The sequence below is a fragment of the Parambassis ranga genome, chromosome 7 (genome assembly GCF_900634625.1).
Source record: "Parambassis ranga chromosome 7, fParRan2.1, whole genome shotgun sequence".
In the NCBI taxonomy this organism is placed as follows: domain Eukaryota; kingdom Metazoa; phylum Chordata; class Actinopteri; family Ambassidae; genus Parambassis; species Parambassis ranga.
In genome coordinates this window covers 21,075,016-21,098,242 of record NC_041028.1, presented here as the reverse complement: position 1 = coordinate 21,098,242, position 23,227 = coordinate 21,075,016, and the positions used below count along the sequence as shown (strand labels likewise).

Here is a 23,227-nt window from a genome sequence, read left to right as displayed (position 1 = left end):
AGACAGGACGCACATGAAGACCGTTTGCTGGTGTCACAAACACAGACAAGTGTTTTATCACATTTAAAAGATGCATCAGTAACAATCACATGTGCCAGTACGCTGTCTACACAAACTATACGGGGCCTAACAGAGCAGGGGAAAGGTAACGGACAGTTTTTGAGCTTCGAAAGACAGCTAGAGTCCAACAGTTTCCCTTAACGTCCTGGTTGTTGATTTTGATGCGATTGTGTGATCATGGTGTAGACTGGCTTAGATTCCATAAGGCAACCTAGCATGACAAGGACAAATCATGCTGAATTGCAATCGTCTGAGTCGTACTGTCAGCGTGGCCGTCTCTCTCTCTCTCTTTTTTTTTTTCCCTTTGTTTTTGGTTTTTAAAAAAGAGACAACAACTGATTCTGAAGCACAGAGCTTTGGCACACCAGATGCTCGGCGAACAGACAAACGACGGCAGCTGTAGAGCCACTAACATCTGTCTGGAGACATAAGCGACAGAGAGAGAGAGAGATGCAACCGTTTAAAGGAGACAAAGGCAGAGCGAGGAGGAGGCAGTGTCACTGTGGGAGTGACCCTCTCTGAAGGTAACAGTCAGATACAGTGAGGAGAGGACCGGGTGCTTCAGTCACATGTTCCTCCTTGCTGCCTAAAGAGATTTCTTGAGGCCTCTCCGTGTGATCCAGGAACAGCAAGGAGCACACTCGAGAGGGGCTGACTGGACTGGGTCTACAGAGGAAAGCAAGGCTGAGCTGGACCAGAATTCACTTTAAGATGATGTGGTAGCCATCATTTGTGTCGTCTGGAAGAAGAAGAAGAAGAAGACAGCAGGGATGTTAAAAACACTTGACTTAAGATGTGATGACTTTCATTTCATTCACATACCTTTCATTGTGTCCAAAACAAAACATACTTCATCTTGGAAATTCTGAATCATCTGGTAAGAAAAAGAATCCACGATTAATGGATGAGGGGACACAAACAAAGGTTGTGCGCTAGCTATATCGCATCACCTGTTACCGTGTCTTACCTCATCACTAACCAGCACGTGGATGCCAGTGGGACCCTGCTTGAAGATCTGGTTGATCTGTCTGGGTGAAATGTTGAAGAGCTGAGCGATCTTCTCTGTCAGCTCAGTAGCCGTGAGTTCGTCCAGGTAAATGGCGTGATATACTGCAGGAGAAGGATTGGACAAAACATAAAACGCTACAGGTCATTTTTGCATGATGGGAAAAAAGGGAAAGACATGTAATGCCTTGAATCAACGGTACAACCATTCGAGTAACCATTACATGTTGGTTTACAGCTTCCAGTTGCTCTGCATTAAGGAGGACCTCCATTCCAAGTCTATCAGCCAAGCCAATATATACAGAGGCCTGGAGGAGACCCAGGACTTATTATAGGGAGGGTCTGGGAATAGCTGAGGAGGAATGTCCTAGAGACAGAGAGACTTCTCTGCTCCCCTTTTGTCACAGACGGTCTAAACGTGCACGTGCTGGATGTGAGAGGTCAGGCTGCTTTTGTACCACTTGACACTTTATGAGCAGGCCACAGGAGAAGATAATGAGAGGTTACCGACTGATGAACTAACTAAACCCTCCTTCACATGTGTGTGGGGTGATCCAACTGGACAAACCTGGGGGTTCATTTGGGAATTATCACTAATAAAGAATAGTTTACTGAACTATCACTGAAGACATCCGTCCATCCATCTTTTGATCCCACTTCAGCCTGCAGTGCAGGGTCACAGGCGGCTGGAGCCTACCCCAGCTATCTACGTCTGAGACCAGAACTGTGGAGCCATGTCCTCAACCTTAAGCACATAAGGAGCAGCCAAAATAACAGCCCCTTCAGTCAAAACATATTGTAATCATATCAGATTCCACCGCACAGGAACTGGACCGTGAAGCCTGGAACTAACAGATTTCTGTGAAAAGAAAGGGACGGGCGAGCTTAGTGTCGAACAATCATTCACATGCCCTCTACAGGGTCGAGCTAGATTTCTGGAAGGCACACATGGGTCCCTAGCAAATACTGTTTTGTTGCAAATTGCTGAGGAGTACAAAAATGATGTCCAACTGTGCATCATGCTTAGAAAAGCCTCCGTCTCACAGCTCCCAATGATTCATGGTATGCGTGTACTGACCGAAGAACGTGTTGGCAGCAGGTTCCCCGTTTTCGTGTTTGGGTTGCTGTTCCCGTGCCTGCTGAGACTCCTGGCAAACATAGATGGTCAGCCTCGGACGTACCACCCTGCACCCACAGAGGGAAAAGAAGAAACTGTATGTGCATCATTTTCAAAACTGCTGGGAAAGCATGCAATCAAAGATGGAATCAAAGAGACCTACCGTCCCTTCAGTGCATTGAAGAGTCTTATACCATCAGCCGGTCCACAGATCTGAATAACATCCTCCCTGGTCAGCTTCAACAGGTCTGCCCCTGGGACACAGAAAGAGGAGCTTTTCAGCCTTTACAGAACAAAACGCCTGCTTACAGTAGCTCAAGGGAGCCTCCATCCTTTGTGTCATGCATGGTGATGACTTTAGTCCCCAATAAAAAACCTGATGTCTTCTCCACCGCGGTGTGTTTGAGGGAAGAGCATCACCCGGAGTGGCTCCTCTCTGACAGTCACAGTGTGATGATGCTGCTGTGAAACAGACGGGTGTTGAATTTGGAACAATTCTGTCTTCAGAGGCCATTTACCTGAGAAGTTGGTGAAGAGTCGACAGAAGGGGGAGAAGCGGTTTCTATGAAGCCACTGCTGTGCATCCTGTGGGGTTGCTGTGGGTAACAAATTCTGAGGGAGAAAACACACCAGACAGAACAGGAGTTCAAACGCTGCAGTGGGCCACCTATCAGACCATCAGCTTCAAGAGTGATCACTGGTATCTGTATGAACACCACCTCGTCATCCGCTTGGGATTCTGTTTATTCACAGCACACCTGTGACTCCACTTATTAAAGAAAGTCAACTTACATCTGCTGCCGGAACGACAGGCTCAGGCTGGTGGGTGGGTGATCCGTTTCTACAGAGGGATGAACAATGAACATTACTGATAAATATCATGTTTTCTTCTGTTTAGTGTAAACTCGAGCAGTATTGATCACAGAGTATTGGAAGAAACGGTGAAACTCTTCTACCCTTCAGCCACTGGGAAGCTGTTGTGCGTGCTGTTGAAGCCGGGAGATGGTGAGTTGTTGACATACGTGACCTCGGGCCAGGGAGAGCACTGGAAAAACAACACTTCTGTTACTGTGTCAGCTAAATAATGTTAGAAATAAACTTCAGCAGCCACAAGAAGCTTCACAATCCTTTTAAACTGAATGTACTGTTTGTGTCTCAGACTGTTACTTCACGTTTTCATACATGAAACATTTTTCAGAATTTGCCGTGAACATGAACAGACGAATCATTTCAACAATACTCTGACTCTGACAAATCGAGACAAGGTGAGACTGTGGAACCGGAGGACTTTGGGGTTTGGCAGTCTGAAGACATCAAAAAGGCTTCTGGGAAATTGTGCCAATTAGAAAAAATGAGTTGGTTAATCAAGGGAAACCTGTTTTGAGCTATAATGGACACAAACACAAACATTTCTAAGCATTTCTTCACTGCTCTAGATCGGTCAGTGTTTGATGATAAGGCCTTTCTTTAAGCAATGCTTTGTAAGACTCCAACCTCTGTAAGGATGGTGGTTTCATAGGAGGGCTGGTACTTTTCCTTTTCCTGCGGCGCCCTCTTCTCCATCTTCTCCCTGTCCGTCTTCTGCTTCCTGTCTGCACCTTTTGGCTTGAATAGGCCATGCAGAGGACATTAAGGTTTGCATTGCAGCACATCAAGGATTTATTTCAATTGTATTTTTTTTTCTGTCACTCCTCTAACCTTGAAGACTTTGACCTGGCAGGAGGCAGAGTGGAGGTGTTCTGTGTACTCTCCACTCTCGTTCTCCTTAAACGTGTCGATCTGGATGCGGAAGGGTACTCCCTTTTCTCCCCCGTGCTTGCGCATGGTGAATTCTGTGCTGATGCAGTGAACCTAAGAAGAAAAAAACACAAAGAAAACTCTACAATCAACACCCTAATTATGACATGAGCTCATGGCGAAACTGCCATATTAGCACGAATTCAGAGTACTTATTATGATTTTTCCAAAGAGATGAGAGTAGCGAGCTTAGCTCCTCAATGCCCCAAAAGAACAACATTAGCTATGCAAAACAAAGCCGGTGGTTGTCATGCTACCTGGATAAAAACTGAGGTTCTTTTTGATGGGTCCCAAAGGAACTCCACAGTGTTAAGCTGAGTGGGGTTAGCTCTGGGGTCGATAATGCCGACTGACATGGGGATATCTGCAATGGATCAATGCAAAATAGGCTGTTATCTTCTCTACAATGACATCATGAAATATGTATGTACAATTAAAATAAACAAGTCAGTTCCTTGAACTGATTCTCTGCTAATATACACAGCAGCATCCTTTAAAATCCAACACAGCCATTAGAACCAGTCTCAGTTCAGCACTCACCCAGGTCGAGGATGCGATCCCCGGGCCTGTTCCAGCGCCAGCCTTCCAGCTGCTGGTGCTCCGTGTACTGAAGTCGTCGGTCATGAAACACCACACGTATAATGCTCTGAAAGTCAGAGAAATTCATTTCCACATGGAGTAAAAGGAGAGATGTAAATACTATTCATACTCTGACTGACCCTGACCGGTGCAAGTGTGCATGAAATACCTACCTTTACCATTTTACCAGTGATTTCAGGAAGTTCCCCAATCTTCCGATTGTCAAGCATTCTAATTTCATACGACTGCCCTGCAATGACACAGAGGTCCATGTAATGATTAAGTCAGAGCTTGGCTCTCACAGGTGCTAGTCATGGCACAATTAGAAGCCATTCTAGATAATATTTATTATTTATCACAACTGTGTTAAACAGGGCGAAATACTGCAGGGTTTTGCTGTCAGTGGTGTTTGACTTTGTCCCCTTGTATCTCAATAAATGTAGGCGAAGTATAAGCTGCGTTTTTGATGCTGACCTTGGTTGAGGTAGGTGAGTGTTTCATCATGCAGTTTAACGGCTGGCGAGGTAGCTGCACAGAGAACATACTGAAAGGGAAGGATCTTGTTTTCGCTGTCTGGAGGCAGGTTGGACTCCTCCTGTTTGAAGATGGGGAGGGCGAGTACATCACTGGAGAACAAGAGAAAGAAAAACAGTCTAATCTGAACAAAATCTACGTTCATATTCATTTCTTAGAACCAAAACTGTTTCACACTCATCATAAAAATAATGTTTACTCGATCTAACGCCGCCTACCATTACCTAACACTTGGCTGCACAGTATGCCATGGTGTTCTCCTTTGCAGTCCATTAACTATAATAGATGCAACACTACTAAATACCAATGTATCCAGTCAGTATGTTTGTGCTCCTCTCAACACAAGAATTTCTGCAAGAAGCAAGCACTTTTTGGAGCATTTAACGAGCCAGAAAAGGACACAAAGAGAGCAAGCCAAGTACTTAAGTCAGCAAAACCCAAATGGATTTTCACATAAAAAGCAGCATCATAAATAATATTTCGCTTCTACTTTCAAGTAAGCCACACCACAACACTGTGTGCAGAATAGATAAATATGGATTGTCACCAGGCGCTGCATGACTTTTCACTTTATCTACATGTGGTGATTATTTTGCCCTTCGACTATCTTTAGTACAGGACTTCACTCCTGAGTACTAATCCAACGGGATTTCTCTCCCTCAGAATTCCTACTGATGAGAAAAAAAGCTTAATCGGATAAAACATTTATTAAAACTTCTATATACCTTCAATTAGACTGCTTGATATGATCCTAAATACATTAAAAACACTCTACTGTTGACTATGGCTATGAGTATTTGTGAAACAAAGATCCACACTCATAAAATGACACTAATGAAGGTCAGGGCCAGTGAAAACACACACACTGTTTCACTAAAGTGACAACTGAAGAAGGCATCACTTTACAGAGTCACTAAGGCCTGCAACTAAATCCCCTAAACTAAACTGATCAAGTAATAACAAAAACCTCACACTCCAGATGAGGTTTTGTTTCTAATGATCTGTGTGTAGCAGTATTGAAAACAGCAGCACATTAAGGACAGAGGGGTGAGCTCATACTGTACCTCATACTGTACGCCCCAGCACCAAGCTCCTGGCCAATCCCGGAGAGACTGGCATCAAAGTCCTGGACCAGTCCGGACTCGATGACTTCATCCGTCAGAGGCAGTTTCAGAGCCCACGCCATGGTGACGATGTGGAGATTTCACGGAGTGCAGTTCCGGTTAAAAACCTGTTATTTTCACAAGCTGCTATAAAAAAAGAAGAAAGTGAGAAAACACATTTATTATCAGCAGTGGTAAAACAGTGGAGATGAGGAAGCATTTTGTGGCTAGTGTAAGAGTCTTGCCACATAATCTAGGCGAGATTATGAAAGCAATCTGTGTGACTGTCAGTAATACAACTGAACACTGACTCTGGGGTTGATGGTGTAATCGTCTGAGCAACACTCGTTTAACAACCGTGCACCGATCAGCTGATCAGAGCCACAGAACTTGTAGTATTGTAATGTTCACAGTTTATGATCAATTGTTGTTAAGTAATCCCACAGGAGATGCCAGGCTTACCTTCAGATGAAAAGTGTAGCTGTTTCGCTAACACTGGAATACTTTCATGCCATCATGTCGCGCTCCTTCGCCCAAGCACTAAAATAAACATGTCGAGCTAACGATGTTAGCCACGTAGCCTGACAGTTATATTAGCAGGTAGGACGCTAACCCTTCTTTGCCTTCGCTGTTGGGTCTTCACCGAACTAATTTATACCTGGTAGACATATCTACGCGTAAAGACACAGCAAAATAATTAAAAAAATCTTTAAATATGTAATATATTTTGCTTTGTTTGTTTATCTAGCTTCGTCTAGAAAAACGAGCTGCCGTAATTTCCGGTTCGTCTTCTTCTTCTTCGTTGTTCAACAGTAATAGAGAAGAACACTTGGCCTCACTACCGCCACCTACTGGTGGGTTTATTGTTGTAAAAAAATATTTATTTAACTTGCACAATATTTTTTTGTTTTATGGTGGGGTTTAGGGTTAATTTCAGAGTGCATATTTAAATATAACAACACACAACAAGCAGTAATTAGTAAAGTCAGGGTTTATTTAATTTTTTTACAGAAAATGACAAAAAGCATTCAACCTTTGTTTTTCCCTTGTCTCACTTAGAACTGAACTTACATGTGCTTATATGTGGAATCATATGCATAACAGCTTACATTTTTATTAATAATCTAATTTAAATTTTTCTCTATTGGATAACTTAGTATATTAAACAATATTATATATTGTCTTATATTGTTGATCATGAAGGTGAACGCATGTTAAAGCAAGACCTTAGTATTATTAATAGTTATGTCCCCCGTATTATAGACCTACTGCCATGTGAGATGGAGCATAGAATAATTCATATTAGCTTTTATATTCTGCAGTATTTTATATCTTATTTAATATAATCTTAATGATAGATGTTGCTTGTCTAAGTTGATGATTGCAATTTTGCCAGTACTGCTACATTTTGCAGAGCGTCCCTAATGCTCATGAAACATTAACATACAAAAAGGAAATTCTCTCACAAACATAACTGAAAACTATAATCCCTTCATCCTTCCTGCTGTCTCTAAAGTGCAAATATTTCTTGAAATATAGGCAAAAAAATTGGCCATAGCACTGCTCCTACAGGAAATAACTTCAGAATGAATGTGCAAACTGTCGTCTAACTCGTTCAAATGGACATAAGAAATTGTCATAACACAACAATCCATTACAAAAAAAAACAACAACAGATAATCAATTAGAGCATCTAAATCAAAATCTGGCACTGATGTTTCTGGCAACATAACAACACATAAAGTCAATATCATAATTGCAAAAACAATTCACCTCCAGATGAAAGATGTAGCAGAAACGTTGTCAGGCTGTTCAGAAATCAGTCAAAGCAGCGAACAAACACGAAGAAAGTCATGAAATAATACTGTGCTCATATCACAAATAAATCAAGGGAGGTTCATGAAACTTTGTAGCTGTGGCCCAAGCTAAGACTCTCCTTAAGAACTCCTCACATTGTGGCACATCTCACACATCACAGCCCGATGACGGGGCTTAAATCCTTGTGATTATCAATCAAAAAACATCATGATTGTCCCAAAACACTGGTGGTGGAGGCTGTAATTTGTGCAGGGTGAGTTCCTTCCATGTTATGAGCCTACCTGGAGTCTACAGAGTCTGAATTATATGTATGTTCAGCAAATGAGCAGCTTTTTCGAACTTTTTCCATTATGGCCAAAGCATGTTATTTTAAATATCAGCGTTAACATCAGCCATTGTCAGAGCGACATACATAAATGTAACTAAAATCAATGTGACTTAAGGGCAGCCTATAAAACCACTTGTATAAAAGTTCAAATATTTTTAAATATGACATATGATCATATTCGATATGATAAAAGAACCATGCAGTTTGACTTCATATGCACCACACAGGAAGTAGTGTACACATACACTCAATGAATTGTTTTTTTATAATATTTTGTTAATTAATCTTCTCAAAAAGTTAAGAGTCATATTTACAACACAATCCACGTCTGTGCTGCTGCATTCATTCCCACAAGGATAGAATGAGGTCACCACTAAACCTGGAAGACGTTGATCTTGCTCGTGTTTTTCAGTGTCTGTCGCCGGTTGCAGAACCATACTCGCACAACCTCCCGATCATAGTTCAGCTCTCTTGCAATCTCGGTAATCTCCTGACCCGTTGGCAGCGCATTCTTCTCAAAGTAGGAGTTGAGGACTTCTATTGCCTGCGGCGTGAAACTAGTACGCCGCTTTCGTTTTTTGGAAGGTTCGCCGCCGACAAACTCCATCAGGTTCTGCTGGCCTTTCTGGTTCCAGTGCTCGGCTTCAGCCAGCCACTTCTCCAGCACCGGCTTCAGTTTCTGGGCACTCTTGGGGGTTATATCCAGCTTCTCAAACCTGCAAACAGAACCGGAAAACAGAAAGTGGACTTCCATGACTAAATGCTCTGTAGCTTTAGTTCAGTACTTCTCAAATAGTGGGGCGCGAGGTGAGGTGCCAGGGGGAGGCAGGGGGACCTACAGTAGGGTTGGGCAGTATGCAAATTTTGACACCATCAAACACCCTCCACATTTTATCCTGGTATACTCAAGTACTGACCTGGGTTTACTTAAATCTGCAGGTATTTTTTTGCCCCGTCAGAATGTCCGGTGAAAATAGTCCCTACGAGTACAATTTGAATTTTGAATCAAACAAATTGACGACAGGTCAGCTGCAGCCCCGCTCAGACGCCACAAGTGCGCAACAAGATGCCATCGCTTCTCCCTGACCAGAGGCAACAGCAAATCCCTCATTAGATTTCAGCTAAATCTACCCCGAGTGTGCTAAACTGGCCAAGATAGCTTGCATGATCCCGCCTCCAGAGTGTCTGCAGAACCGCGGCAAAACAGCGCATATAGGATAATATGCACTGCAAGTTACAGAGACGCCGCACACTTTGGAAGTCAGCTGCTGTAGCCTACAAATCACTGCAGGAACCAACGCATTATAAACTGCCTGAAACATGTCAGTGTTTTTTTCAGTTAATATAGTTTTTATTATTTTGGCATGACAGCAAATATTTGAGACCACCCACTGCTTTAGTTCATGATAGAGAAAGTTAATGATTCCATCTGAATGAACTCAAAATGACCAGGTTTGAAGGGCAACACCAACCTACTTACTTCTTCAAATGATTTAAAGCCAGGATCAGGACACCGTAATAACTGGAACACTGGGCCTGATCCTGCTTATTAAACTGTTATTTGAAGAAATCAACGACGTTTAAACAAAATGTTCCTACAAAACTAATACTACAGGACTTCTTTAGGACATGATCCTCTCTGGGGACCAGAGCAGCGTCACAGCAACAGTTTGGGGTGAGTTTAGGGTGAGCCATACATACAGCATGTATGAATCCTCCTAGAGGGCGCTGGCTCTTGCTTGATGAAACAGCCATCATTGATATTCTACCTCTGCTTCCTCTGCTGTGATGAGCCAACAATGTCTGCAGTGAAAAAGGTCTGCCAAATGCACCGTGAACACCCCGTCATCGATCCATCTCTGCTGTCTAAAGTACACTAAATCTGTATTTTTACACCACATCACTGAAAAAAAGCCTCCATATGGAAGAGCAGGGTAATTTACCTGCAAATGGCGGACTGGCTGTAGGCTGGACCCTCTGTCGCAGTAAGAGCCTGACCCACTTGTGTCTGAGTAAGCCCCAAGGACAGCCGACGGATCTTGAAATTCTTGGCAAACTCTCGGATTTCCTCCAGATTAATGCCTTCCTCGCTGTTGACTGCCTGCTGGGGTTCTACAAATGTGAAGAATCTGGTTAAAAATAACAACCCAGTGTACTTAAAACAGCTCTATGCCTACAGAGGAGAGCAGGTGTACATACTGCTGACAAGCTGGCCCACTTTTGCTATGTCTCCACAGGTGATGGGGACTGAGGAGGAGAGCGTGGTGGCGGCCTTCAGTACAGATGGCTGCGGGGCAATGACAACCGGTGACTGAGTGACAGCTGTCACTGAAGCCTGGGAGGGAAACAGACAGCGAACAGGACCCTTACATGTCTGTTGTGGTACAGTATAGCGTTAGCATGGCTGTTTCTCTGCCTACCTGTGAGCACGGTTTGGCCAGAGTCGGAGGGGCGGCGGCTTTAGGCAGAACTGCAGCAGATGTTGCTACTGCAGTGGGCCCGTTCCCGACAGTCGCTATGATCTGGCCCTGTGTGTTGAGAAGCAGCTGTGGGGTAAGGGTCTGGACCTGGAGACCCTGAAGGGGGAGGGTGGGAGTCGCAGCTCCTCCTCCTGCCAGAGAGGCCGGGTTCACCAACAGTGGGAGGGTCCCTATGACCTGTCAGCAGGACAAACACACACATCAGGTCATAGGAGATAAATACATCGAACAGGCTGCGGTAAAGCTGAGACTGATTATTGAGAAGACAATCACTTCTCACAGAAGCTGCCTCATGCTCCACTGCCTTCATACTGCACTCCTGACTGATGTCAACAAGACGCAGGAGCCAGTTTTACACAAAACAGAAGATGCATGAAGACATTTCGTCCTTGAAATGAACGTGCAAACGACTTTCCTCAAAGTCTGTAATGGCCATTTTACCAATCAGGCGTGAGGAGCAGGCTTCACTAGTACCAGTACTCCTGAGGGGGGCCACCCACCTGTCCCTGTGCGTTTGTGATGATCTGGCTGGTGATGCCAGCCATGCTGGACATGGCACTGCTGATGATGGGGGTGGACGTAAGTGAACTGAGAAACTGTGGGTGAGCCCCCAGTGAAGCGGCGTTGATCTGAAAAGTAGAGTTCATAAGAAAGGATAAGAAAATAAAAACCGGAGGAACAGATGGAAACACAGGAAGTGGCCTTCTTACGATAGCAGGGTTGAGGGACAGTCCCGCGGTCTGCAGCGCTGCCACAGATATGTTGGACTGAGAGACGGAGGTGGAAGCAGCCGTCGCCTGGGCCGCCGCTACCTGAGCAGCAGTCACCTGTGCATTGGTGACCTGCGTCTGCTGAGGCATCACCTGCTGCACAGCAGCCTGCACTGGCTGTAAGGAGGCCGCCTGGTGCTGGAACATGGTCTGTGCATTTGTCTGGAGCTGAGGCTGGACAGAGTTCAGGACTGTGGCAGCTGAGTGAGAACACACGTACTTCAGACAGAGACAACTGAAACCGAGCTCATCATGTCAGGAGTTGGAAGGACAGCTCAGGCTGGATTAGCAATCAGGCAGAGGAGTCAGACTTTTACCTTGAAGGCCAGCAAAGGGCAGCTTGAGGAGGTTTCCTGCCGGGTTAGCCGCTGCAAGCCCAGGGAGAGTGGCTACATTGGTGGTTGGAAGAGTGAGTACTGCCAGGCCGCCCTGACCGCCCAGGGAGCCCGCCATGCTGAGAGGGATAAGCAGCGGCTGGCCCAGCGACCCGGTCTGGGCCATCATACCAGTCATCAGTGTGGCCAGACTCTCCTGGGTCAGCACCTGGTGAAGAAGACAGGTTTAAATCAACACGTAGTGACTGTAGGAGGAGTGTCTGGACTTTTACAGGCTCTACTTTCAGAACTTAACAGTAATATGTTTGCACCGTGCTGTTGCTGTTGTTGTTCTACAGCCTCAGGATATTTATTCAGGTGTTTGGGATCAACTTTCTCATTTGTTCACATTCACAGCACACACCGGGGGAACTGCCTCAGGCTGTTAGTCCTGTCAATCACCTAAAATCGCCTCTAAGTGGCAACAAGAAACAAAGCCAAACAGATATCTTTCTCACACAGCTCCTCCTCAGTCCTGTTAATGTCTAATGAGTGTGTCGTTTCTCAGTCATACCTGCGGACAGCCTTGCACTGTGATGGGCATGGCGGCCTGTGGCTGGGGCAGCGACACACTGATGGGAACAGCGGGAGTCAGCGTTTGGACGGCGGGGGCCGGAGCTTCTACAGACACCACCTGCTGCTCTCCCAGCACTGCAGGAGCACAGCACAGGGTTGGCTCTTACTGACATTTCAGGTTCAGGCAGCTGCCATTAACATTTCACTACAACAGAGCTATGTACAGTATGTGTGAGTAACACGTGGTGTGCTATACATCGTCACCTGGTATGATTTACCTGCACCCACAGAGCTCGGGAGGACCGCCGGGCCCAGCTGTATGCTGCCGCCGTCAGGTTGCTCCGTTTTCAGAGCCACGCCTTCGTCAGCTCTTCCTCCTTCCCTTTTTCCATCCGCATCCACCTCAACCTCTAGTACACGTATGGTCTCATGGCCAGACATCACAATGACCTGCACAGCAATCAGAATGAAAAGCTGCGAGATGCTAAAGAGTTCTTCTCAACTGTGCTGTTAGTTAACAGTTTATTATATGAACAATGATCTAACTCAAATGAAGCCTTCCTCCACCTGATCATAACAACAGGTACTTAAATTAAACTGATGATGAACAACCTAGCGGTGAGGCAGCGACACAACCTTGGCTGCAGCACAATGTGCAGAGACACAATGCAGGAAGAGTAGAGGAGGATGCATACCTGGTTGTCTTTGCCAGGGAATTTCAAAGTGCAGGGTTTAAATGGCTGAAAAAAGACTTCTGCAGTCAGACAGTGAATGGCTAAGGAGGACAGAGAAGCCGAGCACGTTAGGACACAACGACCCAAAACGAAAAGAAAGAAACAAAAGACACAAACGACAAGAGCATGAGTACAACAAGACAAATGAGCATCAGCCAACAAGCAGCACAAGCAGTGCTTCCTCCAAGCTTCCTGTGCATTGCTATGTCTACACAGAGTGTTACTACAGAGAGAAAAACCACAATTAATTATTAAGCACGGCAGTTTAAAGACCCTCACAGGCACAGCAGCAGGTATTATTAGGTGATAAAACACAGACACGGGCCCTGATCAATGGACAGCTGAGTTCATCATTCCATAATGGTGCAGCGTGTTGGCACATGGAGGGTGACGGAGCGTGAGTGGTGTCTGTGTCTGGCTGTGCTCACTGTCATGATAAAGGAAGCGTGGCTGAGAAGTTTGTGGCCGAACATAGAAGGAGTCGGTGAGCTGGCTCCTCATCTCCTGGATGGAGGTGCCAAATCCACCATCCTTCTCAACGAGGAGGGTGGTGGATTCATCCTCGTTGACCCCTGTAACAGTGTGACCCTTCATCCAGGTCGTCCCCCTGCAGCCACCAGAAAACAGAGGCCGTCACCTTGATGCAGACCTCACTGATTCAGAGACTGTCTCCACAGTTTTTTGGTCTCTGGGTGGAGGTGCTGCTCCTCAGTCTCCACCCATGGTTACAAACTGCTGCAGACAGCTGCTGGCGGTGCAGTGTCTCTTGGCCCAAGGAGCGTCGTCCTCTGGGACTCTGTGTGTGTTACGTCCTAGATGTTGTTGTCTCCTTGTTGTACGATGATGATGGTGATCATCTTCCAGCCCCACTCCTCCTCCTCCTCCTCCTCCACCATGCTGTACAGGTGGAGCACCCTCTGCTGGTTCTGCCCCCATGAATCTCCAGCATGTGTGTCTCCTTCTACATTGGGCCACAAACTTATCAATCACAGCTCAGTGTTGTGAGTGTTACCTGCTCATTGACAGTAAGTGGGGCATCTTTGGCAGGCGGATCCTGGGAGGTCATGGCTGGCTGCTCCACCACGGTCCCTGTCACTGTCCTGCTGGCATTCTGTGTGAACAAACAAACACACAAACTCTTATCCCACTCCAGACTTGCTGCTTGGTTTCTATTCATGGCTATTTCTGTCATTGCAGGGCCAGGGACCATTTGGAGGGGGCCTACTATAAACAGGCCACACAGTGTGTGTGTGTGTGTGTGTGTGTGTGTTGCACTGTAAAGCTGCAGAAAACGTGACCCAGCACGCCGCTTTACGGGACACGAAGTGGGTACAGGTTCATCACGGATCACATCCAGACTCCAGAGGATGCGTCTGCTGCTGCACAGGCCCCGTTAGAAAGGATCTGTCCAAACTTCAGCGGCTTCCCACCCCCATCCAAGCCCAGTAAAAGTCTCGCCGCGTCGGCCACTTTTTTGGGGGGGAGGAGGACAAGCACCAGAACCGGAGCCCCGGCGACAGAAAATCATCTCGACCCGTGTCTAGGAGACGGAATATTATGTATTTCCCTCTCTTTATCATAAATATATAAATTATGCTAATTACGAGCATTGCATATTAACAGAAGTCCGTTCCTCTCGCCATGTCGCCGCGATGCGCGAGCAAGGAGCTACATCAGTCCGGTTTTTATCAACTCACCGCGGAAACGCAGCTTGTTCCCCTGATCCCCGGCTCTTTAAAACAAAAAAGCTCCTTGTCACAGTTTGTTTCAGTCACACATAATTAAAAATTCATCTCAGCTCCCAGACAGCGCTGTGACTGCCACACAAAAGAGGTATTTGCATTGATAAGGAGGCTGCAACGTTAGGATCTCCTCTCTTAATATTTAATGACGATGCCCTTTCTGCAACAGTTCAGACACCCCGAGGAGGGGGGGTCTCTCACGGAATCCTGTTTGAGCTGTAAAGTCGCACAAAATTGCCAGAAAATTGGCCTTTTGCACTACGTCATGAACATAATTTATGCAAGAAAAAAATCTTGCATTGAAAAATGTCTGCCTCGCTCCAGAGCGGCCATGTTCTTAAAGGGGCCGCAGCACAGCGGAGGCTCACTGACGAATCACTGCTGGCTGCTTCCACCACACACGTCTACACATTACTACATGAAAATAAAACACACACACACTCAGGAGCTCTGATTTTTCATAAATCCCTCAGAGTCGAACTGAAAAAATAGCGCCATGTGTGCACTGTCTAAATGAATATATCTAATATCTCTGTGTTTGGACGTGTGACAGCTGGATAAAACCAACTACACATCTGCTTCATCAGCTACAAGCATTACATTTCTACAATATGGTGCAACCAGGACCTGGTATTTCTGACATATAACATGGCAACATTTGAACATTTTTAAATGATTTATCTATGTGTTGTTGTATATATGTGTAGAGAGGTATGATATCATTGACACTGACTTATATTCACCGTGTCAGAAACTGACTGTTGTTCTTTTATATTATCTGCAAATAAAGCTCAGTGCTATAATCCATTCAACAACTTGAAATACTCATCTCATGTATCTTAATTCTATACTACAGGGAAGAAATGACCAACATCAGCATCTCAGATATCAGCAAAAAAAAATTGAGATCAGCAATATTTAACACAGAGTTGACTAAATATTGTTTTGAATAATTAATTCATTTGATGCTAAACTGATGTTTTATAATGAACTAGTTTTAACACCTGAACAAATAGTCAGTACATGATAATAATAAGATGTAATTCAGCCGTTCATTCAACCCCAGATGTTCATTTTCATTAAATAGCACTGCAATGATGATGTAACAAATTTAATTTGCTTCCTTTCCTATTTGTTTTAAAAACACTCCAAGAGAAGGAAAGTATATATATATATATATATATATATATATATATATATATATATATATATATATATAGAACTGACCATATACTGACCAAATACTACTCTTCATCAGTCACATTTACGGCTACATTGCAGCTATAATAACGATAACAAAGATCTACGTGGAAAACATGTCATATTTCCTGTTATATCACATTGTTTTCGTCTTCTCGTCCTTCCTCCTGCTTTTGACTCTCCTCTCTGCCACTAGGGGGCGCCCGCGTGCAGTCCTAAAGCGTGATTGCGTCGGTCGAACCGCAGAGAGAGAACGGGTGACGTCACAACTTCCACAACAACAAGAAGCTGAAAAACAAGGAAGTGGACGATTGTGAGAAGCCGTAACCTGTAAAAGGGCCGTGACAAGATACACAGAACTCTCTTCATTCGTGGTGTTCCCCAGCCTCTGGACCAGTCCACAACAATGAACAACAAAGGTATTTTTCCAGAGCCCGGTTCGGACGGTAGTTAGCTGTCCGATGTAAAAGCGGAGATGAAGAAGTGTCGTTATGGCCATCAGGAGCGGACTTCACGTTTAGCTACGTACATAACAATAAACTGACGCTTTACGGGAAACAGTGTGGCTGAACCGAGGCGTCTAACATACATCGGTGTGTTCGCCGTTACCGATGGATGCCTACGTTTAATGTCGCCGTATATTTTGTATCATTAGTCTAGGTCATACATTTTTTTGTTAGTACGTGGAGATTTTAAAGGCATAGCTGACATGACTTCACTGTCAGGGTTTGCTGCTCTCCTGATGTCACCCAGCACGGAGATCTGAATCTGTACCAATGGCTGAAATATTATATTATTAGGATTGCTCGGACTGCTGTGACTGTGGCCTGCTCCCACGGATTTTATTGATTTCAGGTTATTTTCCGGATTAGGCTAAAGATCAGACAATGGCTGCAAATGAGCTTTACTTGTGTCGAGAAGACAAAGAAATCCCAAATTACTAACGTTTCATAAACCTGGTATTATATTTGATAATGATTTGATTTTACCCAAATACATTCATATTCTGGTCATAATAATTTCTAATTTGATCATTATAGTTTTTTTTTCTATCAGTCAATTTTTATGAACTAATATTAAATGTGTCTCTAATTCTGTATAATTAGGTTTTTATGGTACATAAAACAACATCATGTTCTGGAGCCCTAATCCAGGTTTGACTAGTTTCTGCTGGTAAAGAACATGTGGCCAAAATGTAGGAAATGGAGAAATCTCTACTGTTTTTAAAAAATATTGATGGATGTTAACCAGGATTCTTGACTTCCATATATAAACACCATCAACTAGATGTGATCAGCTGCTGATATCCATGGAGACATATTCACTGCTTAAGAAAACCTTACGATTTAAGAAACCCTTAATTAGTCCCACAATGGGGAAAATGCATGAAAAGTAAAAAATACAAAGTACAATATAAAGTGACAAACCAAAGAATTCTCCACTGCTCCACCATCCATCACGTTACCTGGGAGTTCTGTGTCACTCCCTGTGAGGACTTGCTTAAAGTGAAGTGTTGTTTTGCAGGTTCCTATCCACAGCAGGCTGTGTACCCTCAGCAGAGCACTGCACCTGTATACCCTCCTGCTATGCAAATGTCTCCTCAGGCACCTCCTTACACCGACACACCACCTGCATATTCTGAGGTAAATGTTGCAGTGACAGTTGCATGACAGCCCAACAGATGGTTGATCCTTAACACTTTGTATCTGTGTTTGCAGATATACCAGCCCAGATATGTGCTTCCACCTCAGGTGCCTGGTCAGGTGCCTCAGATGTCATCTCCCTACGCTGCTGCTCAGATGTTCATGCCCATGCAGCCACACATGTCAGTGGGGCCGAATGTCCCCATGGCGTACTACCCCATGGGCGCTGTTTACCCGGCCGGGTCAACAGTGATGGTGGACAGTGGCTTTGATGCTGGTGCTCGCTTCACAGCTGGCAGCAGTGTCTCCATCCCAGTGAGTATCCACAGAGTGATTTAAGGAAGCCACGTGATTGATTGATTGATTGATTGATTGATTGATTGATTGATTGATTGATTGACTGCAATCAACCCCTCTTTTCCTTCATTAGCCCCCACCTCCTGGACACCCTCCCAACGCAGCTCAGCTGGCTGCCATGCAGGGTGCCAACGTTGTAATGGCACAGCGCAAGAATAACTTCTTCCTGGGTGGATCCAGTGGAGGTTATACCATCTGGTAACAGCAACTTCTCAACTCCTTGTCCATGCCTAAACCGTGCCCCCATCCCAGATGATGCCCCAGCTCCTCCCCCCCCCATCCTGTTCGCCTCCCTCTTCAGGCTGCTTGGCCATGCCACAATACTGATATCACCTAACGGAATGTAATATTTTAGAGCCCTTGTGAAAGGTACAGTACTCCACTTCTGACCTAGAGATCAGATGATTTTAATGCCACTGCCTGGAGAGGACAAATGCAAAATCTTCAATGTTGTAGAATCTGTTCCATAGTGATCATTCCAGATTGGATCCCTTACAGGCATTTGCTGTCCTTTGATCAAATCGTCACTAATTACATTAAGATGTTCTTGTATTCCTGTAAATCTACCTAAATGAAAAGCTCAAATATCCGACCTGCATTATATAGTTTAGCAGCTTAATGGTGAAAGTGAAATGCAGTTAAAGCGCAACAGAAAAAAAAAATTCTCTATTTGTCTGTTTTGAAAACTTTTAGTGTAGTTAAAGTAATAGGTGTGTAATAGTTCCATGTAAATACCAGTATGAGAAATGACTTCTCAGCTATTAAAACAACAAAAAAAACATCAGCATCCTGGATGCTTTTAGCTAGAATTGTCTTGTCTTTTGCACTGTATCCAAAATACCACGGCGAATTTGTTGCACAGAGAACAGAGCGTTCTATTTAAATCACGTGTAAATGAAATAAATTTAAGCAAAAAGATTTAACGCAATATCTAAAGTGGTTTACTGTACCTTGTTGGGCAACTTGTAGATGAACATAGTGAAGTGCCAAAGAGCACTGGGGACAGCCCCACATTAAAAGAATTAACTTCAGTAAACTTAAAGGAAAGAAATTTAAAGTCAATCCAAATAGTACGATGAATGGGAAGGGGTGGTTGGTGTAACATTGTAGCTTTTTTTGTTTGTGTTTCAGTCGGATACCCAGAGTTTATTATACACTAACTGGTTTGTTGCACAGGCTTCAGCATCTCCCTTGTTCCTCCCTTGTTCACATCATTTTTTTTTATATATAGTTTTCACCAAGGTGTGGAGGCTCCGTCAGATACTCCAGTGGTTTCTTTTCTTTTCTACACGAGTAGTTAGGCTAATAAATTTCTTAGTATAACCAATGAGGCTGGTTGTACCAAAGATCCGGTCTGTAAGGCACTTGTGTTTGGTTGTGACTTCTTAAAAATGTCACAATTTAAAAGCAAACATATCCTTGACAAAATGTTACGCCTAACCCTCGGGTCTGCCAGGACTCGGGGTCATCTGCATCTTTCAAGTTGCTGCATACTTTGTATTTAGATGAAAACACTTTTTATCTGAGAAGATGCAGACGGGGGGCTACTCTTCGTTTACTCATGTTTCTGTTTTCATGCATTTTTTAAAGAAAGCTGTGACATTTTTGAACATTTTTAAAACTTAAAAATAAAAACATCCATTGTAGTCAGGAGGTTTGGTGTTGAGTGGCCTGTGTTCAGAGGCTCTGTGGCTGTACGCAGAGCTGCTTGTCTTCATGACATTTGACATTCTTTAGACTCTCACTGAGGCAAATAAGACTTCAGCCTTCGCTAGTATTTGTAGATAATCTTATTTGGTGTCATGGTGTCACTGGGTATCCGACGTATCATATCAAGTTTTAACAGCTGTGGCCATCAATAAATAAAGGCTGGTGATTTTCAGTGTTATTTAAGACGAACCTCGTCTGTGCAGCTCACACACACAGACCTGCTGCAGCACCGGATGACCCATCAACAGACCCCGTGTTCTCGTGAGTTCCTGCTCCAAGGCCACAGCTCTCAAAACTTTTACTATCTCTCTTTTTCCTTCTTCCATCTCTGCTCTTGATTGTTTGTGAAGCAGCGTTAACGGTGGCTTTGTCCCAGCAATACGAAGTACTGTAAAACTCCAACCCACCAGTAGATGCTATGCCAACCACAGCCAGCAGAAGGATCACACCCTTTGTTGAAGGATAATGGACATTTATAGTTCAGGGATTCTCTTTACAATATTTTGTAAAAAAAGAAATAAAAAAAATAGATGTATGTACTAAAGTGATGTGATGGACTTTAGTACACATTCTATCTTTTAAGATTACTAAAGGAGACGAGTGTCACTACAGTTTGCTGAGACGTGTCAAAGATGGAATACTTTGAAAAAAGAACTTAGGTGCACTTAACGTTTTTATACTAAACTTAAAATTTAAAATGTAAGTTTAGAATAAAAGTTATTTTGGAAATTTGAAATCTTTGTGTCATGTCATCATTTCCCCTCCCATTGATTTCAGCCACACAGTGAAGAACTGTCCCAAAAAACTCCTTTTATTGCATTTAATCCATCTTCAACAAGAAGAAGATTACAGAACAAAAACCAGACACAGCGATAAGACTTCAGCCCGTCCAGCCTTCAGAGTGATGACGTTTGTTTTTGAGCAGCTTACAAAATGTTTTAAAAGCAAATCAATAATAAAAAAGGTAACGGCCCACGACCCGAGCACACGGGCAGTCCGTCTGAACCTCTGTCAAACACTTAGGAGAGAACAGAAAGTAAGACAGTGAGCCAAGCCTCCATTTTGATGGTGGTTGCACAGACTGTGACTGTAGGGCTGTTTAAAAATCCCACCACCTGGCTCTGCTAATCCACACACACACACACGTCTTTCACCTGCTTCACGTCCGTCTTTGGTTTTTTCTTTAACACACAGCTCTCTGCCCGGTGTACACATGATAACCTTCCAGACAGTTTTAAATGAAGTATTCTTTCTTCTCGGTCGCAGCCTGGTTGCTGCAGTCCTCTTCAGGGTCCTCTCCTGGAGCCAGCTCCCCCGTAGTCCTGTAGTCCCCTTTGTTGTGACACAGATACCGGTAAAGCAGGAAGCCCAAAACTGCTGTCGTCAGCAGGATGAGAACAATAACCACTGGAAAAACAGGCAAACTTTAGAAGAGGGGAAAAACTGAAGGACTGTAAGGACACAGGTCTCAGGAAGCACAGTCACCTGCGATCACTGCAGAGTCTGGGCTGGCAGGGACGGCTGTCGTCACCGCTGACGGGAAGAAGAACAGGTTTATTGTTTTAGACAAAGTAGAAAGGTGTAATGTTTGAGAGGAAGTAAACAGTAACACAAAGAGTGTAGGTCACCATGAAGGAGGGTGGTGTCTGCTGCTGTGGGCAGGGAGGCAGAAGGCCCCACGTATGGACCTGGAGGAAAACAATCCACGTAAATAATAATACTAATGAACATGGAGAGTCCAAAGTCCTTCATGAAAACACAGTGGACTCACCCTGCGTCGTCAGGTTTGTGTCCGAGCCGAGCGTCAAATGCTCCATATCTGTGTCTGGAAGATAAAAACGTGTGAGTAGAAATGTCACAGCGCTCTATCCTGGGCTCACAGCCGCTGTGTGAGCGGCTTGTGTAACAGAGCTGCTGCTGAGGGGGACACCAAGTGTTGGGACACAATAATCTGATTATTAAGAGCCGGGACTGAAGGAAACCTGTCAAATTCTTCACTTCTGCAACCAGAGAACAGACACATGGAAGTACAACATTAAAAGTGGAGGCGTAGATCTATTTTAAGTCACTTCCCGAGCACACATGCCTGCAGGCCCCGCTTCATGTCATTTGAATATTTTGTGGCTTAGACCTGCTTAAGGAGAGTTTTAAGATGTCCGCCTCAGCTGCGGCTCATTTTAAAGCACATGTTCACACATTTCTGTTGTTTGTGGGGACGTTGGAGTACACAAAGTGTTTAGCAATAAGCCGACTCAGTGACTACATGATGAGTGCTGTTTATGATGCATATGTGCTTTAATGAGGTGTTGGAGGCTTTCTGCCAGTCACAGAATTCAACCATAACCTTAATGGACCTGTATCATCAGCCCTTCAACATGTTCGTCTCTGTGAAACTACACACAGCTTGAACATCTGCTTCAGCTTCAGTCTGGGTCTGTGCTCACTGAGGTGGTCTGAGTTTGTGGGCCTTCAAAAACAGTGTCCACTATTTACTGGACTTAAAATATCACATTTTTGGACTGTGGACTGTGGAAAGTGGGTTAAAAACAGCGAACCTCTCCATCAACTCACACATTTCTGTGACTGCACCTGATCTCCTGATAAACAACTTCCACTTTAAACTACGTGTTGACAGAGACGACGCTCTTTAAGGGTCTGGGACCTCCTGAGAGGAGGTGCTGACGTCATAGAATGTCTTCTTTTACATAACAATGAGAGCGATAACCAGCTGGTTCACATGTAAGGCTGAGAAAGACACAACATTTAGGAACCTGGAGGTAAATATCAGTTAAACTGTGGAAGGAGCAGCATGAGCACATGTAACAGGACGTTAATGTAGAACAGAAAGTTTAAACAGTTTACTCACTGTTCATGGTGAAGCTCTCACTACCTGAAACACACACACACACAATGAACACACACAGAAGTATTTCCGCAACCACTTTCCTAACACAGTGAACACGTGTCCTCGACCTTTAAATCAGTTTCAAATGATCAGCGTGTCCACAGACCCACAGTCTGAGCCCACTCCCACTCCAGGTGAAGCGCCTCAGCCCGCAGCTGGTCGACCAGGCTTTGTTAGCAGCTGTGTGTGTGTGTGTGTGTGTGTGTGTGGGGGGGGCTTACCTGGAAGGAGGAGGGTGCTGTGCCGTGCTGTTTAACCGCTTCCTCCCCGGTGGAGAAGACAAACGGCTGTTGTTAAGCGTGGACCCTGGCCGCGCTGTGCCCGCGCTGTGGCCGTGGACGCAGTGAGGAGTCGGGAGGAGTCAGCTGGAGCTCTGCTCCTTCAGCGGCCGTGAGTCATGGGGCGCACGCTCTCCATTTCCGCCCCTCCCTTTCCACCTCAAAGATCGTCTATCA

General features: G+C 44.6%; 4 protein-coding genes across 11 annotated transcripts; 1 reads left to right on the top strand and 3 right to left on the bottom strand.

Annotated features, from left to right (window-relative positions):
* Positions 1 to 308: 308 nt before the first annotated feature.
* Positions 309 to 6,997, bottom strand: tfcp2 (transcription factor CP2). Of its 2 annotated transcripts, none has more exons than XM_028409598.1 (16): positions 6,658 to 6,997; positions 6,157 to 6,342; positions 5,033 to 5,184; positions 4,732 to 4,808; positions 4,520 to 4,625; positions 4,237 to 4,343; positions 3,881 to 4,033; positions 3,677 to 3,787; positions 3,139 to 3,227; positions 2,975 to 3,023; positions 2,701 to 2,794; positions 2,346 to 2,436; positions 2,144 to 2,250; positions 1,028 to 1,170; positions 883 to 934; positions 309 to 799 (listed from the first exon to the last, which is right to left on the bottom strand). In XM_028409598.1, the coding sequence occupies exons 2-16, from the start codon at positions 6,276 to 6,278 to the stop codon at positions 762 to 764; spliced, it is 1,491 nt and encodes a 496-aa protein (XP_028265399.1). In that variant the 5' UTR covers positions 6,279 to 6,342; positions 6,658 to 6,997; the 3' UTR covers positions 309 to 761. The 2 variants fall into 2 exon arrangements, with proteins under 2 accessions (XP_028265399.1, XP_028265400.1); XM_028409599.1 differs by having other exon boundaries at positions 6,157 to 6,339.
* A 192-nt stretch (positions 6,998 to 7,189) lies between these two features.
* pou6f1 (POU class 6 homeobox 1) lies at positions 7,190 to 16,865 on the bottom strand. 5 transcript variants are annotated; one of them, XM_028409879.1, is made up of 11 exons: positions 16,825 to 16,865; positions 14,228 to 14,326; positions 12,760 to 12,931; positions 12,480 to 12,616; positions 11,909 to 12,134; positions 11,532 to 11,791; positions 11,322 to 11,450; positions 10,762 to 10,998; positions 10,541 to 10,676; positions 10,285 to 10,453; positions 7,190 to 9,057 (listed from the first exon to the last, which is right to left on the bottom strand). In XM_028409879.1, exons 2-11 carry the CDS (start codon positions 14,279 to 14,281, stop codon positions 8,715 to 8,717), a joined length of 1,863 nt encoding a protein of 620 aa, XP_028265680.1. In that variant the 5' UTR covers positions 14,282 to 14,326; positions 16,825 to 16,865; the 3' UTR covers positions 7,190 to 8,714. The 5 variants fall into 5 exon arrangements, with proteins under 5 accessions (XP_028265680.1, XP_028265679.1, XP_028265677.1 ...); XM_028409878.1 differs by lacking the exon at positions 16,825 to 16,865 and adding an exon at positions 16,298 to 16,329; XM_028409876.1 differs by lacking the exon at positions 16,825 to 16,865 and adding an exon at positions 14,913 to 15,271 and having other exon boundaries at positions 14,228 to 14,755.
* dazap2 (DAZ associated protein 2) lies at positions 16,398 to 20,084 on the top strand. The gene is made up of 4 exons (XM_028409880.1): positions 16,398 to 16,576; positions 17,682 to 17,800; positions 17,876 to 18,115; positions 18,231 to 20,084. Exons 1-4 carry the CDS (start codon positions 16,564 to 16,566, stop codon positions 18,357 to 18,359), a joined length of 501 nt encoding a protein of 166 aa, XP_028265681.1. The 5' UTR covers positions 16,398 to 16,563; the 3' UTR covers positions 18,360 to 20,084.
* Positions 20,085 to 20,657: 573 nt separating this feature from the next.
* Positions 20,658 to 23,194, bottom strand: LOC114438622 (cell adhesion molecule 2-like). 3 transcript variants are annotated; one of them, XM_028410112.1, is made up of 6 exons: positions 22,994 to 23,191; positions 22,734 to 22,757; positions 21,639 to 21,692; positions 21,496 to 21,555; positions 21,353 to 21,400; positions 20,658 to 21,274 (listed from the first exon to the last, which is right to left on the bottom strand). In XM_028410112.1, exons 2-6 carry the CDS (start codon positions 22,738 to 22,740, stop codon positions 21,102 to 21,104), a joined length of 342 nt encoding a protein of 113 aa, XP_028265913.1. In that variant the 5' UTR covers positions 22,741 to 22,757; positions 22,994 to 23,191; the 3' UTR covers positions 20,658 to 21,101. The 3 variants fall into 3 exon arrangements, with proteins under 3 accessions (XP_028265913.1, XP_028265914.1, XP_028265915.1); XM_028410113.1 differs by lacking the exon at positions 22,994 to 23,191 and adding an exon at positions 22,841 to 22,965; XM_028410114.1 differs by lacking the exon at positions 22,734 to 22,757 and having other exon boundaries at positions 22,994 to 23,194.
* Between the last annotated feature and the right edge of the window lie 33 nt (positions 23,195 to 23,227).

What these genes read in the sequence shown, in the direction of transcription:
- pou6f1 (XM_028409875.1), bottom strand. Translation starts at nt 14,425, where the DNA reads ATGGTCCCTGGCCCTGCAATGACAGAAATAGCCATGAATAGAAACCAA. An exon ending in CACTTACTGTCAATGAGCAG is followed by an intron (nt 12,932 to 14,227) that starts GTAACACTCACA and finishes ATTGCTGTGCAG; the next exon opens with GTCATTGTGATGTCTGGCCA. An exon ending in TGGCCAAACCGTGCTCACAG is followed by an intron (nt 10,677 to 10,761) that starts GTAGGCAGAGAA and finishes TTTCCCTCCCAG; the next exon opens with GCTTCAGTGACAGCTGTCAC.
- LOC114438622 (XM_028410112.1), bottom strand. An exon ending in CACAAACCTGACGACGCAGG is followed by an intron (nt 21,556 to 21,638) that starts GTGAGTCCACTG and finishes GTTTTCCTCCAG; the next exon opens with GTCCATACGTGGGGCCTTCT. An exon ending in AGACTCTGCAGTGATCGCAG is followed by an intron (nt 21,275 to 21,352) that starts GTGACTGTGCTT and finishes CTGTTTTTCCAG; the next exon opens with TGGTTATTGTTCTCATCCTG.
- dazap2 (XM_028409880.1), top strand. An exon ending in CACCACCTGCATATTCTGAG is followed by an intron (nt 17,801 to 17,875) that starts GTAAATGTTGCA and finishes CTGTGTTTGCAG; the next exon opens with ATATACCAGCCCAGATATGT. An exon ending in GCAGCAGTGTCTCCATCCCA is followed by an intron (nt 18,116 to 18,230) that starts GTGAGTATCCAC and finishes TTCCTTCATTAG; the next exon opens with CCCCCACCTCCTGGACACCC.
- tfcp2 (XM_028409598.1), bottom strand. Translation starts at nt 6,278, where the DNA reads ATGGCGTGGGCTCTGAAACTGCCTCTGACGGATGAAGTCATCGAGTCC. An exon ending in ACTCACCTACCTCAACCAAG is followed by an intron (nt 4,809 to 5,032) that starts GTCAGCATCAAA and finishes GTGTCATTGCAG; the next exon opens with GGCAGTCGTATGAAATTAGA. An exon ending in GAACCTCAGTTTTTATCCAG is followed by an intron (nt 4,034 to 4,236) that starts GTAGCATGACAA and finishes TTTTCTTCTTAG; the next exon opens with GTTCACTGCATCAGCACAGA.